The 17159-nt window shown below is 38.5% G+C and overlaps 2 protein-coding genes across 3 annotated transcripts in view; one reads left to right on the top strand and one right to left on the bottom strand.

The window, feature by feature from the left end:
* The first annotated feature begins 45 nt into the window (after positions 1-45).
* LOC107599047 (spermatogenesis-associated protein 6-like) lies at positions 46-11429 on the top strand. The gene is made up of 9 exons (XM_016290531.1): positions 46-89; positions 936-1203; positions 2021-2138; positions 2943-2983; positions 3086-3192; positions 4978-5014; positions 6804-6863; positions 7648-7742; positions 11107-11429. The coding sequence occupies exons 1-9, from the start codon at positions 46-48 to the stop codon at positions 11288-11290; spliced, it is 954 nt and encodes a 317-aa protein (XP_016146017.1). The 3' UTR covers positions 11291-11429.
* A 250-nt stretch (positions 11430-11679) lies between these two features.
* The window catches only part of LOC107599013 (deoxynucleotidyltransferase terminal-interacting protein 2-like), an 11665-nt gene continuing 6185 nt past the window's right edge, over positions 11680-17159 (bottom strand). Inside the window, exons 2-7 of one of the 2 annotated variants that reach the window (XM_016290502.1) lie at positions 13487-15573; positions 13220-13358; positions 12965-13060; positions 12509-12673; positions 12198-12307; positions 11680-12047 (exon numbers count right to left, since the gene is read on the bottom strand). In XM_016290502.1, the coding sequence (XP_016145988.1) occupies positions 11939-12047; positions 12198-12307; positions 12509-12673; positions 12965-13060; positions 13220-13358; positions 13487-15573 (2706 nt within the window). In that variant the 3' untranslated portion in view covers positions 11680-11938. The remainder of the gene's footprint in view (positions 12048-12197; positions 12308-12508; positions 12674-12964; positions 13061-13219; positions 13359-13486; positions 15574-17159) is intronic. The other variant, XM_016290503.1, reaches the window with a different exon arrangement.

Genomic DNA, 17159 nt, shown 5'->3' with positions numbered 1-17159 from the left:
ACCCAGGCAGCGCCTGCAGGAACAGAGTTATTGGGGCTCAGAATTATGTTAGCTGAGATTAGAGTTATTGAAGTCATTTGCCTGCAAAGGTGAGATTGGAACACTGAGGAAAGGTTTACATCAGGTTACATGTGTACATAACAAGGAAATTAGTGGATTAGCACCGTACAAACAGAAGGATGTTCGCAATATCACTACAATAAAGCGTGACCTTATACTCTCTTCCTCTGGGATCTTCTTTTCCATTTTTATTTCAAAGGTGAAGAGTCATTTCTGCGTTACTAGTGGCAACAGACAGAAAAATAGTGATTGTTTCCAAACACACATAGGCCATGCATTAATATTACTGGTGCTTGCGAAGGCATCGCTGTTATTATTGCTTATAGTAAGGGATTTGAACAAACCCCTAACCCTAAGTATTAAACACTAATGTTTAACTGTGCTACGGACATGAATAGCCACCACACAACACCTTAGCAACTGTGTTGCAATATGCTAATAAACATATAGAGCACTTTAGCAACCACCCATATTGTATTCCCTTGACATTTTCTTCACCAAATGTAGTTATTTTTCTGTTGCCTCTGAGCTTCTGAAAGTTTTGAAATATTATATAGAAAATATCATTTTTGACCACGTTTCATGTTGTTTTAGTATTATTTATGTATATAGTAGTATTTAATCATTTTAGTTGCATTTAGTTTTATGTGCGTTTGTCACCTTTATTAGTTCTCATTTTTTATTTCTATTTCGCTTCAATTTATTTTTATTTCCATTTTAGTAATTGTAGTACTTTAACTTTTTTATGCATTTCATGAAATATTTATATAATTTTATTTCATTACCGCAAATATTTTTGGAATAGTTTTAGTTTTAATTTCAGTTAATGATAACACTGCAACTATGAATTCTATTCAGTGAATTCATTAATTCAGTGAAGTCTTTGTTCCTATCCAGTCATGTGGTCGTTCCTCAACTAAGCCCTGTCCTGTGAGAACTTCCCCTGCAAACTCGAAGAAGCCAGACACAGCGCCATCCTGTGGATACGAAAAGCCAACGGTGGCGTCCCAAAGCCGTGCTCCTTCACCCTACACCCATCGCAAGATGTGTCAGCTGTCTGAGGAGGCCAGACAACGACTCGGCCACCTCAAACTTGGGCCCTACACATTTAAAAAAGAGACGGTCCCTCAGGCTCCGTTCGTGGTGGGTCAGATTGACTAAATGAAACAATACAAGCAGAGTTTGTGTACTTTTAATCTTTGATTAATGATCACTGTGACACGGAGCATTAGCTTAGGTCAACTGCATGTTATTAACATATTTCTTCACTGAGGGCATTGATTACAGGAGACGGACAACCGTGTCAAAATCTTTACTTGTTTTTGTGACTGAAGTAAAAGCATAAATTCTCCCTCTTGTTTCTTTTCCGTGTTTTCTAAAACAACAGTACATCCTGGGGTGCAAATATCAAAGCTGTCATGGTATAAAAGGCAGCTCTTGGATTTGTGTCTGATATCATCATGGCATTTTCTGTCACAGGCCTTTTAAAAAGTGGGTAGCCTTTTCAAAGAAAATCCCCAGGCTGCAATTAACCCAAGTAATTAAGAGTCAGGCCGTGATAAGCAAATTCTTCCCTCTTATTACAGCAGATTAGCCCTTTCTGTTTATGTGTGTTTAAAGTCGGCACACTTGTTTTGCATGAAAACTAAATAGCTCGTTTCATTAACTCGCTTGGTCACTTTACTATTCAAATGAAGTTCGAATGGACTAATTGAAGTCTGAGAGTTGAGTTTATACACAGGCACCTGAGTCTGAGTAACTTCCCTCTGAAGTTTCTCTCCTCACTTTCACCTTCCTAGAAAAGTGATTAACTCTCAAATGAAAGTCAAATTCATTTGAATAATCGATGCTCTGTGTGTCAATGGAGTGTTGATGCACGCCACTTCACCTGCTAAATCAGAGATGAGCGAGTATTTATCTTTTAATGGGCAACGTAGCTGATTGCATCTTCTGTTTGCAGGTGCCCCGAAGCCCAAACACGTCGCTGATGGAAACCTCCATGTGTCTTACATCTCAGTCTTCTCCTAAAAGAAGCCCCCTACGTCTGCAGTCACGGAGCTACTCCACAGACCACACAGGTCACCATGATATTTGTGTTTTTACATGTCTATTTGTGCATTTATTCATCCTCATGTCCCTCCAAACCTGTATGACTTTCATTTACAAATGAAGATATTTAGAAAAATGGGGTCCAGTGTTGTTTTGGATCCGACTGACTTGTATGGTATGGACAAAAACAGATCTTGAAAAGACACTACTGTTCAAAAGAAAATAAATGAATACTTTTTTATTAATACTCAGCTAGGACACATTAAAGTGATCAAAAGTGACAGTAAAAACAATGTTATGAAAGGTTTGTATTTCAAATAATTTTGAATCCTGAAAAAACTTTCCACAAAAATATTGAGCAGCACAATTGTTTTTCAACATTAATAACAATAAATGTCTCTTGAGCACCAAATTAGCATATTGGCATGATTTCTAAAGGATCATGTGATACTGATGACTGTAGGAATGGCCGCTGAAAATTCAGCTTCTCTATCACAGGAATAAATTACATTTTAAAATATACTAAGTGCAATAATAGTTCAATCGATCAAATAAATGCAGTCTTAGTGAGCATTTAACTTCTCTAAAAGAAATCTTACCAGCCCCAAACTTTTGAACAGTAGTGTAGCTTCTTTTGTGTTCTCCAGAAGAAAAAAGTCAGGTTGGAGCGACATGTTGGTGAGTAAATTATTTATATTTTTGGGTGAGCTATCCTTTTAAATACTTGTTTTGAGTATTTCAATCAATTACCGATCATTAAGTATTATCAGATGTGTTTTTCTGTGTATTGTGGAAGATGCATTTTACCATATGTTCCCACAAAACTTCTCTAGATCCCTCTCTCCTCGGAAGTTTCAGATCAAAGCCCTCACATGTAAATTACAAAGTGCTTAGTTTGAACTAATTAGAGATTAATGAATGTACATGAATTCTTGCCTATTCTGACACTGTTTTCTCCACTATATCTCTTGGGGAGGCATCCATGCAAGCAGCCAGAAGTTCCCCCAAAGATCACTCCAGCCCTGTGTCCAGCACGTTCAGAGATCAGAGTCCAGTCCTGACCCGCTCTTCCCTGAGAGAACGGTGCGTTTAACATCCTGTACGGCATTTACTCTGTTTGCTGCAAAGCGATTTAACACAGACAGTCTTTGCTCTTCTCATACTGTTCGATTTTGTCATTGGATTGATTTGTTTTTTCATTAGGGCCAACATTCAGAAGCATTATACTTACTTATCCTTCCATATGTTTATTATATGTCATGCTTGTGCTTTTCCTAAAATCCATACTTTATGATATGCATTTTTCTCGAACCTACAAACGTGCAGTGAGCAAAACTAAAAGTGCTACCCCTTTGTACTTTTCCTATGAATTTCCAATTATGTGGTATTGACTAAATGTGCGGCTCATAAAAACAAAGCCCAGTAAACAGAGCGTCCATTCCACAAATCTATATTGTGATCACACACAACAGACAAGATGAATTTACTGCCTCGCCTTCAAATGGCAGAACCTGATGTTTGGTCATGTTTGTTCATTACTTATGAGAAGGGGGAAAAGCTGCTGAGAAAACAAGGGGAAATGCTATTGATTGGGTTTCAGTGAGATCTAATGCGTTTGACCCGATGCACAGTTTAATAAATTCCGAGAGACCCTTGTCATTGATCTGAACATCGGCTGCGAAACCGGCAAATGTTTGTTTGTTTGTTTGCTAGTCTCTCTACCACCGGCACCTTTTCCGCACGAGCATGAGCAAACATTTCAAATCAATAGACAATCTAAGTCTTGAGAGTAAATAGTGGGAAATGTGTGATACTATTTTGTCAATTGAAAGCATGACCGGAGTCACAGGCCCGGAGATTAAGGCTCGCTCCGCAGATTCGCACAATGAGAGATCAGGCACGTCTTTTTGAGCTGCTGATGGGGGGAGGGAATGAAACGACGCTTTCTAAAGTTCAGGCTGGCCCTCTCTGGCCTTCTTGTATGGTAATTGTAAAGATGGCCAGTGTTGCGGCCGTTAAAGATAAAGAACCACAGTGATGCATGACCTTTCGTACAGATCTGCTGGTCTTTTTACCTCTATATTACTTTTAATAAAGATTCTAATTAATTCTCTTCTTCTATCTTTTTAACAGGATCGGTGCGTTAATAATATATTGCTAGTTTATTCACACAGGTTTTAATAATGTAAATCCTAGGACAGCTAAAATGTTTGGGTAATTCCTCATCTGAACTTCTCTCTTGTGGCATATTTAGATGCATAAAAAGAAAATATCAGCATTTGCTACAGGGCTGGAGATAAATGTCTCTGTATGTGCATTTGTGATTTAACTTCATGATCTAACTGGTCTGAAATGTACTAGTATTTCCCAAGATGACAGAGCTCCAATGTAAGGGCGATAGCACAGACTAGTGGTTTGAGCTGGTATTGTTGGTATTTATTTTAGTATTTGTTTTCTGTTTGTTTGTTTTTTCAACTTAATTTTATTCTTAATTTAAGACTTTTTTTTTTTTATTCTTGCATATATACGATAACCAATATAGGAAACATAATTTGTATCTACACTTTAAAAAAAATTAAATATATAAATTATTTTAAAATTATTTATATTTAAAATGATATATATTTAATTATATTAAAACAATTATATATATATATATATATATAAATTAATAATTACACATTTATATATACATTAAAAAAATTAAATGTAATTATAATAATACAATAAATATTAGTTTGTGCAAATTCATTATAGTTGTTGCCTCTATTCAGTCCTTTGTAAATGATTTTCTTGTGAAATTCCAAGACTTCATTTTTCATATTTGGGTTTTGTATTTTCAGTCCTGTTGTTTTCCATTCCCTGCAGTTTCCAGAGTTCATCCAGTCCCTCACAGTCGGAGGAGATCCACAAACGAGTGCAGAGAATCCTAAACATCCACGGAGCCCGCTGCAAGCTTTCTTTTGTACGTCTCGCCTGAGATCACAACTGCATGTAATGCTGTCATTCAATGCGCACGTTAACCCGTGCAAAAGCAACCTCCAAAACACTCATTACGGCACATGTCAGTGTTTCAAACGTCCTCCATTGATTCTGTCGAGCGCTCTGTGTTCTTCACATCCATTGTGTCAGGATGTGCTGCCACTGTCTTCCAGGAAGTGAACGAGGTAATCACCTTACGTGCTCATTCTTTCTGTTCGCTCGAGTCGTGGGCCGCTTAAACGCATCACCGCCCACGCCGTGTTTCGCTGGAACACCCTGATGTGAAAGAAAAGCGAAAGAGTTCTAATTACACTAAAGCTTCCCCAAATCCTCCCTTGGAGGAAAAAAGGAGCGCATGTTCACTGGGAAGAAGGTCTGCAGGCTGACGGCTGTCGTTACAGGCTCATCTTTTACAGATAGAAGAGAGAGAAGAGCTGCCACAGTGGCACAGTTGGGTGCCAAGCGCTGCGTGGCTGAAGCCCAGCTCAAGAAGGGAACTGTGTAATCCACTCTAGATTTAAAAAGAGAGAAGGACTGGGATTTATTTTTAAGAGTTTTAATCAAGCAGTTCAAAGGATTTGCTTTTATGAGAGTTTCACTCTTATTGCATTAGCAGATTTTGGAAAAAAATTAATTGGTTTGGGATATTCGGCAACGCTGCATATCTTTGTGCTAATTTCACCGTATTATAATTAAACATCGGCTTATTGCATTATTTAGTTATAATGATTTGAATATTTTCATGACTAAAGTGTGTGTGTTGTCAGGATGAAGAGAGTGAGGAGGAGGAGGGGATCAGACAGAGTTCACATGTTTCCACCCACCGTGACTCAGTGATTGACAACCGGCTACCGCAGGACAGGTAAACATCGCCTCGTTTCAAACAGTTTAGGATTTCTACTTTAAATGAACATTTTAAGAATATTTCTTTGGGTTATATATATGCACACAGTTGAAGACAAAATGATTAGCCCCCTATAAAATATTTCATTATTTTTTAAATAATTCCCAAGTGCTCTTGAACAGAGAGAAGTTTTTTCAACACATCATTTCTAAACATAATAGTTTATTTAGAAAGCTTGGAATGTTTGTAATATAAATAGCAACAAAATTATAACCAAGAAAAAAAACGTTCACTTTGCTCATTTGGAGGTAGTTCTACACCAGAAATGAGGTATGCTTTGAGTCGCTATCATGCTGGGAGACAATTGCAGATTGCCTGAGGTTGTCTTTCAAAATCTTCTCGTAGTCTTCCGTATTCATGATTCCTTTGACCCTGAAGAGATTCCCAGTTCCAAACGCAGTGAAACATCCTCACAGCATTATACTCCCACTGCCATGTTTCACTCTGGAGACGGTGTTCTTTGGGTTGAGCACCTGTCCCTTCTTACTCCAAACATAGGCAACATCTCTATGGCCAAAGAGCTATACTTTTGTCTCATCTGACCAAAGGACACGTTTCTAGTATACATAGTTTTTCTCCAGGTTGTCCTTCAAACTTCAGTCTAGCTTGGCGGTGTCTCTTCTTCAGAAGAGTTTTTCTTGGTCGGCATCCTCACAGTCCATTCCTGTCCGGGTCTCTAGTGTCCGTCTTCGTTGAGATATCAATCCCAGACTTGACTAAATCATTCACTAGTGTCTTTGCAGTTGTTCTTGGGTCTTTAGAAACCTCTCTCAATAGTTTTCTTTACAAAGTTTTACAGTCGGAGGAGATCCACAAACGAGTGCAGAGAATCCTAAACATCCACGGAGCCCGCTGCAAGCTTTCTTTTGTACGTCTCGCCTGAGATCACAACTGCATGTAATGCTGTCATTCAATGCGCACGTTAACCCGTGCAAAAGCAACCTCCAAAACACTCATTACGGCACATGTCAGTGTTTCAAACGTCCTCCATTGATTCTGTCGAGCGCTCTGTGTTCTTCACATCCATTGTGTCAGGATGTGCTGCCACTGTCTTCCAGGAAGTGAACGAGGTAATCACCTTACGTGCTCATTCTTTCTGTTCGCTCGAGTCGTGGGCCGCTTAAACGCATCACCGCCCACGCCGTGTTTCGCTGGAACACCCTGATGTGAAAGAAAAGCGAAAGAGTTCTAATTACACTAAAGCTTCCCCAAATCCTCCCTTGGAGGAAAAAAGGAGCGCATGTTCACTGGGAAGAAGGTCTGCAGGCTGACGGCTGTCGTTACAGGCTCATCTTTTACAGATAGAAGAGAGAGAAGAGCTGCCACAGTGGCACAGTTGGGTGCCAAGCGCTGCGTGGCTGAAGCCCAGCTCAAGAAGGGAACTGTGTAATCCACTCTAGATTTAAAAAGAGAGAAGGACTGGGATTTATTTTTAAGAGTTTTAATCAAGCAGTTCAAAGGATTTGCTTTTATGAGAGTTTCACTCTTATTGCATTAGCAGATTTTGGAAAAAAATTAATTGGTTTGGGATATTCGGCAACGCTGCATATCTTTGTGCTAATTTCACCGTATTATAATTAAACATCGGCTTATTGCATTATTTAGTTATAATGATTTGAATATTTTCATGACTAAAGTGTGTGTGTTGTCAGGATGAAGAGAGTGAGGAGGAGGAGGGGATCAGACAGAGTTCACATGTTTCCACCCACCGTGACTCAGTGATTGACAACCGGCTACCGCAGGACAGGTAAACATCGCCTCGTTTCAAACAGTTTAGGATTTCTACTTTAAATGAACATTTTAAGAATATTTCTTTGGGTTATATATATGCACACAGTTGAAGACAAAATGATTAGCCCCCTATAAAATATTTCATTATTTTTTAAATAATTCCCAAGTGCTCTTGAACAGAGAGAAGTTTTTTCAACACATCATTTCTAAACATAATAGTTTATTTAGAAAGCTTGGAATGTTTGTAATATAAATAGCAACAAAATTATAACCAAGAAAAAAAACGTTCACTTTGCTCATTTGGAGGTAGTTCTACACCAGAAATGAGGTATGCTTTGAGTCGCTATCATGCTGGGAGACAATTGCAGATTGCCTGAGGTTGTCTTTCAAAATCTTCTCGTAGTCTTCCGTATTCATGATTCCTTTGACCCTGAAGAGATTCCCAGTTCCAAACGCAGTGAAACATCCTCACAGCATTATACTCCCACTGCCATGTTTCACTCTGGAGACGGTGTTCTTTGGGTTGAGCACCTGTCCCTTCTTACTCCAAACATAGGCAACATCTCTATGGCCAAAGAGCTATACTTTTGTCTCACCTGACCAAAGGACACGTTTCTAGTATACATAGTTTTTCTCCAGGTTGTCCTTCAAACTTCAGTCTAGCTTGGCGGTGTCTCTTCTTCAGAAGAGTTTTTCTTGGTCGGCATCCTCACAGTCCATTCCTGTCCGGGTCTCTAGTGTCCGTCTTCGTTGAGATATCAATCCCAGACTTGACTAAATCATTCACTAGTGTCTTTGCAGTTGTTCTTGGGTCTTTAGAAACCTCTCTCAATAGTTTTCTTTACAAAGTTTTCGAAATCTTTCGCTTCCTGCCTCTGTTCTCCACTGTGTGAGTCTCTTCAAACTTCTTGATACTACTTCTCACGGCTGTTCTTGACACTTGAAAACACTTTGATAAACATGTATATGCTTCTCCTCCTTTGTGAGCATTAACAATTATTTTTCTCAAGTCTAAACAAATTTTTTTTGTCTTTGCCATGATGACAGTACATATTATTTTACTAGTTGTTTGGAAAGATACTAATCCTCAGTTTACAGTGTAATTTAAAGGCTTAGGGGATTAATTAGGTTAATTAGGCAAGTTATGTTAGTTAGGCAAGTCATTGCATAAGAGTTTGTTCCGTAGCCAATCAAACAGATAATTTCTTAAGAGGGGTAATAATATTGACCGTAGACATTTAAAAAAAATTTTTATAATTATTTTATTCCAGGCAAATTTAAATAAGGCTTTCTCCAGATGAAAAATATAATAAGAAATACTGTGTTAAAATTCCCTTGCTCTGTTAAACATCACTTGGGAAATATCTGAAAAAGAATATCTGAATTTCATAGGGGGCTAATAATTTTGGCTTCAACTGTGTGTGTGTGTGTGTATATGTATGTATGCATGTGTATATACACACACACACACACATCCCTTTTTCAGGATGCTATATTTTAAAGATAATTTTGCTAACTTTATACAAGGTCAGTTACAATGCCTTACAAGAGCAGTAAGACTCTTGAAAAACAGCAGAAGATATATGCCCAGGGTCCCTGCTCACCTGTGTTAACATGCCATAGTCCTGCTGCAGGGAGGCATGAGGACTGCAGATGTGGCCAGAGAAATAAACTGCAATGTCTTTAATGTTTGCAAGATACCTAAGACAGTGCTACGGGGAGACAGGAAGAGCAGCTAATCGTCCTTAACTATGTGTCCCCAAAGACTTGTGCTAAAACTTGCAAGTGCATGCAGATGAGCTTCCCTGAGACGGTTTCTGACAGTTTGTGCAGAAATTCTTTGGTTATGCAAACTGATTGTTGCAGCAGCTGGCCGGGTGGCTGGTCTCAGACGATCTTGGAGGTGAAGATGCTGGATGTGGAGGTCCTGGGCTGGTGTGGTTACACGTGGTCTGTGGTTGTCAGTAGGATGTACTGCCCAATTCTCTGAAACGCCTTTGGAGACGGCTTATGGTAGAGAAATTAACATTCAATTCACGGGCAACAGCTCTGGTGGACATTCCTGCAGTCAGCATGCCAATTGCACGCTCCCTCAAAACTTGCGACATCTGTGGCATTGTGCTGTGTGATAAAACTGCACATTTTAGAGTGGCCTTTTATTGTGGCCAGCCTAAGGCACACCTGTGCAATAATCATGCTGTCTAATCAGCATCTTGATATGCCACACCTGTGAGGTGGATGGATTATCTCGGCAAAGGAGAAGTGCTCACTAACACAGATTTAGACAGATTTGTGAACAATATTTGAGAGAAATAGGCCTTTTGTGTACATAGAAAAAGTCTTAGATCTTTGAGTTCAGCTCATGAAAAATGGGGGCAAAAACAAAAGTGTTGCGTTTATAATTTTGTTCAGTGTATATGACCCTGGACCACACAACCAGTCATAAGGGCCAATTACATTTTTCAAAACTGAGATTTATATATTATGAGCCGAATAAATAAGCTTTCCATTGATGTATGGTTTGTTAGGATAGGACAATATTTGGCAGAGATACAACTATTTGAAAATCTGGAATCTGAGGGTGCAAAAAATCCAAATATTGAAACAATTGCCTTTTAAAGCTGTCCAAATGAAGTTCTTAGCAATGCATATTACTAATCAAAAATTGTTTTAATATATTTATGGTAGGAAAATTTACAAAATATCTTCATGGAACATGATCTTTACTTAATATCCTACTGATTTTTGGCATAAAAGAAAAATCTATAACTTTGACCCATACAATGTATATTTGGCTATTGTTACAAATATACCCGTGCTACTTGAGACTGGTTTTGTGGTCCAGGGTCACATAAGTAAATCTGAATATATAAATGTAAATCCAAATATAGATACAAATTGTAATATAAAAATGTAAATCTAAATATATAGTTTTAAGCCTGAATATATAAATGTAAATTGTGAATATTTGCTTATAATTCCGAAAATATGCATGAAAGTTGCAATATATAGCACATTGAGTGCAAGAAAGGCGCACTACAAATAAAATTTATGATTATATATGGATAAGTCTAAATATACAAATAATATAATGCATCTATATTATCAGATTTATAGATTATATTAATATATAGATTCTGTTTTGGAATATGTAAATGAAAATTAAATATGTGTATAGTAGTTAATCTGAATATATAATTAAACATCTGAATAAATACAATTTAATCCAAAAATATAGTTGTAAGTTTGAATATATAACCGTAAATCAGACTGTATATACACTCAAGACTGTATAAGTCTTGAGTATATATATATTTTTTAGCAATACAGTACGTTTTAATTTGACATTCCATAAACAGTGTGTCCTGTCCATACTGCAGGCTTATTCCTGGAGAACCATCTGTTCATTTAGACAACGGAACATTCTGGACTAACAGAGCGGGTGCATACACAGGAAAGCCCCACAGAGCTGTGTTTGAGGACAGTTTGAGCAAAATCTACAAGAACCTTTACAGCAACGCATCACAGACAGGACACAGTGGACAAAGCACCTGGACACAGTGATCATAGATACATTCAATCAGTCATTTAATGTATTTGCATATGTCTGCTAAATCAAATCAGGAACACAGTATGGGGTAGTGGGAGTTTGACAAGATGTTATTTACTTTTTTTTTAACTTCCATGATAACGGCAGTAGTAATAAAATAAAAAAAACAACAGTACACTTTCTTCGGACTTGATTTATTGTGAATTCACAGAGGTGTAATCAGTCAGCCAATCTCTATAGAAAAAAGTCTAAAATCTATAAAAAAAATCATCATCTCTGTACAAGTTGCATGGTTTTTTTTTTTTTTTTACTTATGATTATAACACTAAAAATGCCTTTTCGATAATCCCGATAATAAAAATATATAGTTGCCAAAAATAAAATAAAAAAAACAACAGTACACTTTCTTCGGACTTGATTTATTGTGAATTCACAGAGGTGTAATCAGTCAGCCAATCTCTATAGAAAAAAGTCTAAAATCTATAAAAAAAATCATCTCTGTACAAGTTGCATGGTTTTTTTTTTTTTTTTACTTATGATTATAACACTAAAAATGCCTTTTCGATAATCCCGATAATAAAAATATATAGTTGCCTTGTAAATATAAAGGCTAAACAATTCCTGTTCAGGAACGAGGAAAAAAACTGATTTGCCTTATGAAATTATTTATTCATTTTCTTTTTATGGAACTTGTGCTTCTTTTTGTTCATCTTGCCAGCAGCCTGTGCTGCTTTTTCTGTCATGATCTCTTGATATTTCTTTTTGTTATAGCTGAAAAGAGAAGAAAAGAGGTATTTTAATACATGACAATTAATTTAAAACAATAGTGAGAACAATCTATAATAAAAGCCCATGGTCATGAATATGAATCATTCATCATAATTTACTCCATATAAATCTAATCAGCCACAGCTTTCTTACCTTCTAAACTCTGCATCTGCAAGCAGCTCCTCCACCATGGTCCTTTTCCTTTGTTTCTTAGGGATTCTTGAACTATAAAAGTCTATTGGGTTGTCAACCACTGTACCAACCTGAAACAAAAAGAGCAAAACTTTACTAAAGAACAGAACAATATGCCATTGTTTGCTTTTCTTTAAACATGTACACCTATGGTTGATTGCAACGTCAGTATTTTGATAACCATTCCCATTTTTTTTTGTCTAAGGAACAATGGCTTTTTGAAAAGTTGTTTGAGGGGAAAGTCTGTTGCTGATAAAGACTTCCCAACCAACCTGAAAGTACTTGGGAGGTCCTTCTCTGTCATTCTTCTTGTAGAAGCGCTTTGGGTCCATAGCTGAGCGCATCTTAAGTGCCTTCAGGTCATTTTTTAGCTCTTCTGTTAATTCAGGAGCCCTCATGTTGAACCAGCCATCACCAGTTGTCTTTTCTCTTTCCGCCTGTATGACAAATATCGCACAAATAAGATTAGTACATTGCTCAGAAAACCCTGATGTAATCAAAAGCATGAGAACTACAAACTTTACTTGTTAACACTATCGCTATAATGACTTGAGTTTTCGCCAGATATTAAACTCATTCATGCTTCATACCACAATCATACTGACCCCAAACTTTTGAACGTCAGTTTTAAGTTTTCAAGATGAATTAATAAAAGTTAAAAACAGCTTTCCCTTCAAGGAGACACAAAATGTAAGACCATCCATTCGTTCATGAACTGGCGTACCCACCTTGCGCTTGAGTTTAGCAGCATGCTTTGATTCACTGTATGGTGGCACAGCATCTTTTTTCTCAAAATCCGGAACGATAACACTCTTCTTCAGCAACTACAAAATTAATACATTTTTCATGCGCGTTAGCTTCAATAAGCATCTCCACAAACTGCTTTGAAATGCTTATGATATTAAAAAAAAAGAATATTGAGAAATATTACAATTTAAAATGACAAATAAAGTCAATGCTTCATCTAATAAATGATTATTTACCTCATCTGGATTGTTCAGGTCCTTCTGGGTTTTCGAACTGTTGGAAAGACTCTTTGGCTTGTTGCCATCAAAACTGATGTACAAACCACCAAGTTCCTTCATTTTCAGACCTGTGTCAATAGCACTAGATAGCTGTATCCTGAGCGAGAAAAAAACCAGTTTGACATTTTCAGACTAAATATAAATTTAAACGTCACATGTAAATATTTACTGAAGAGCTACAAATATTTAAAAATCAATACAATAGGAGAAAAAAAAAAAACTTACATAGGCTTTTTGGAAGTGAACAGCACTTTTGAATCTTCATCATTGTCATCTTCTTCCTCATCAACAAAATCCTCCTCATCCTGTTCCTCGGTTTGCTTGGCATCAACATAATACTGTTTCTTAGACCGTAATCCAGGTTTAGCGTCTATGACAAACAGTCCATGACAGTGTGCCTCTGGTTTTTCTGACGCCTGATTTCCATCTGGGCACATCACATCGTCTTCACTCCGCACATCTTCAGCTTTCTGTGAACAACCTTCCTCCTCTGAAGACAGACCTTCATCAGCACTGTCTTCATCCTCACTGCTGTCGAGTAAACTGATCATTTTTTTCTGGGGAGGAGGTTTCTTAGATATTTCCTCTGTGGTGATCAAATTTGGTTCAGTGTGTGAGCTTGTAGAAGGGCCTTCAAGGTCATTCAATGTTACAGAATCGTTCCCAGTTGTCTTAATGGTGTCATTAGCTTCCTCATAAACGATTACACCTTTCTTTTCACACTCAACCTTGTTCTCATGCTCCTCAACCACAGCTGACACAGGATCTTCTAGGGTGGTTTCTACCACATCCTCCTTAACAGGCTCAGTACAAGTTTGATCCTCAAAAGCCTCCTCAACCACAGCTGGTTCAGGATCTTCTGCCACAGCTTCAACCGTATCCTCCTTCACAGGCTCAGAACATGTTTGATTTTCAACAACATGGCTTGTCTCCACAAACTCTGGCTCATCATTTTCCATGGCAACATCTCCAGGCTCTTCAGTTAGTGTAGCAGAAGTTTCACCCACAGGTTTTTCTTGAAGTGTCAGCGTTTCAGTTCCACTGTCCTCCACCACCTCAACATCTTGCAAGATGCTCTGGGTTTCCTGCATCTCGATGGGCTCATCCTCATCAAGAACTACAGTGGTATCTTCAGCTCTCTCCTCAATCATGGTGTACTCTTGAGCTTTACTGGTGCCCATGGTCACAGTGCTATCCAGTTGTTCTACTGTGTCTTCAGCTTTATTTCCATCAGGTACTGGAATACTTTCAGGATGAGGTTCAAGCTCCTCACCCTGTTCCTCAGGCATGGCAGCAACAGTTGTAACGGTGTCACCTACATCAGAATTCACTTTTGCTTTACTTCTTGCCCTGGTTACAGGAACCGCACGGGTACTACTAGCAGACCCAGTTCGGCTACTACAAGGAGTCCCCCTTCCTCTTTGAGGGCTTGGGCTCCCCTGAGAATTGCAGACATCAGTAGCTACCGATTCTGAATCTGATTCACCAAGTTTGGGTTGACGCCTGGTGGATCTCCACGGACTCATGCTGGGACATGACTTGCATCCGTCTGACTCATTTTCCTCGTCAACTCCTGTTTTGCGCCTACTGCCTCTCTTCTTGGACACTGGAGAAGAAGGGGTGTCTGTGGTTTCCTCAAAGCTCAAAGGGATCGGCTGGGTCAGTTTGACCTTCTGGTTTCGAGCAGATCTGCGGACCACAGAGCCAAGAAGGCCAGAAACGCTGGAGGAGCATGACTCTGGTTCAGATGAATCTGCTTCTGCGGAAGGAACAGCAGTCTTCCGATGGCTCCTTGTTATCCGACGAGTGTCCATAGCTGTAGTGACGGACACAGCAGAACTGCAGGACTCGGTCCCTGTGGGATCATCATCATCATCGTTCTTTGCGGCATTTTTTGTAGCAGCTGAAGTCAGAACACGCTTCCTCAGGCTGCGCGGAGCACTGCGAGAACGGGCCGCGGACACCTCAGATGAGCAGGATTCAACTTCGGATGCCTCGTCCTGCACAGTGGGCTTCTCCCTGACTGCAGTCCTCCGTCGGGTTCTGGGTGTCGCCTGCACATCAGAAACTACAGAGCAGCAGGACTCTGACTCAGACACATCAGCTTCATTGGTAGAGTTTGGTTCCTTTTTGTCAGCAAGGAGACGTGTGGATCTTCTAGTTTCTCGCTTGAGCGGACTAGCTACTGAGGAAGAGGCAGTACTGTCATCCTTCGGCTCATCTGGCTGGGAGTCGCCTGCAAGTTCGGAGTGGGACTGGTTTTCCTCCATTAGCGTTCTGCGCCGTGTTCTTCTGGTCGAAGGAGTAGGCTGCTGTGAGAACAACGATATTCAGATTATTTGAGGATTCCTTATCAGAATAATGTTAGACATTTGAGTTGACATTAGAGTTGCACGATTCATCGTTAAAAGATCACAAGCTTCACAAACAGTCTTTTCAACTACACAGTATTATTTCGGTCTTATGGTCATTCATATTAACACAGAAATTCTGGGATGAAAGTTTATAGTTCAGATATAAACATTGATGTCTATAGCAGCGATCAAAATAGAGCAAATCCCCTTTTGAAAGTAATTGGTGCTTCAAATAACGTTTGTGTAGATTGTTTCGCCACTAGGTGGCGACAAGTGACTGTTAAAAAATGTGTCATTGAATTATTCTTTCAAGAGATTTGCTCAAAAACACTGACTTACTGAATTCATCCAGTAGTGAAACAAGTGAAGTATTCTTGAAGTGAAGTAAAAAAAAAAAAAACACTTTTTCATAATTTTAATATAAAAAATTTGTGTATTCAATTTATTATATTTTAAATACATATTAAAATTGTTTAATAGTTCATTCAAATTAATAAAACACTTTTAAATAGACTGCAGCAATAATATTTTGTCACATTGTTTTGTTTAGTTCAGAATCATGATCTCTATTTGAGACAAAAAAAATTGTGATTCTTAAAGGGGTCATATGATGCTTTTTTAAAGATCATTATTTGGTGTATTTGGTGTAACAGAATATGTTGACATGCTTTAATGTTCAAAAAACACATTATTTTTCAAATACTGTACATTATTGTAGGTCCTCTATGCCCCGCCTCTCTCAAACGCTTCGTTTTCTACAAAGTCCCTCCTTCCGACAAGCGCAGTCTGCTCTGATTGGCCAGCTGACCCAGTGCATTGTGATTGGCCGAACACCGCAAGCACTCGTCGGAAATGTAACGCCCCTTACCATAATCGCGAGCTTCAGCTTTCAAAATAAATGTAAAGACAGAGCCCGAAAGGGGAACAGAGTCGCGTGACAGACAGTGATGAAGCTGGTATGTGTTTGCAGTACACAAGCCATGGTTAAGACAGCTGCCTCCACTGTGATGTGACGCTGTCCCTGTCTCTCTCTCATATAACAGCTTTTTATCAGTTCTTTTGTCTTTGGGTCGTTATATTTCTCTCAGATTTCTGCTCATTCTAAATCAGATACAGATAAAGTAGCACAGTAAAGATTACGTTAATATGAATGCATTAGTGAGAGTGAGAGTGATTGTGTGTGTGAATTAATTCTACCTGGCAGCATCTCTCTACTAGTAGTGAAGCTGTGGAATTTAGTTATTAAGAAATATATGCTTGAACTATTCCGTTTCTAAGCTATTTTATTGAGAAATCACAGAACAGTGTTGACAATAAATTTCCGCGCTGAATGACTCTGTGTGCGTGATGTACGCGCTACTGTCTGTAATGTGTGTGCGTTACAGTGCAGCAGCACATTAGATTAGAACGGCAATTAACTTACCTGTACAATAAGCCGTTTAAAACGTGCATTCTCCCGTTCAATTTCGAGCATCCAGTAATATAATCACACATGTCTTGTGGAGCGCTTTCAGAGTATGCATTTATTTGTCATTTGAACTGTT

The sequence above is a fragment of the Sinocyclocheilus grahami genome, unplaced genomic scaffold (assembly GCF_001515645.1).
Source record: "Sinocyclocheilus grahami isolate Dianchi unplaced genomic scaffold, SAMN03320097.WGS_v1.1 scaffold259.1, whole genome shotgun sequence".
In the NCBI taxonomy this organism is placed as follows: Eukaryota; Metazoa; Chordata; class Actinopteri; order Cypriniformes; family Cyprinidae; genus Sinocyclocheilus; species Sinocyclocheilus grahami.
The sequence above is the reverse complement of the archived record's forward strand: the minus strand, read 5'-3'. Positions and strand labels throughout refer to the sequence as shown.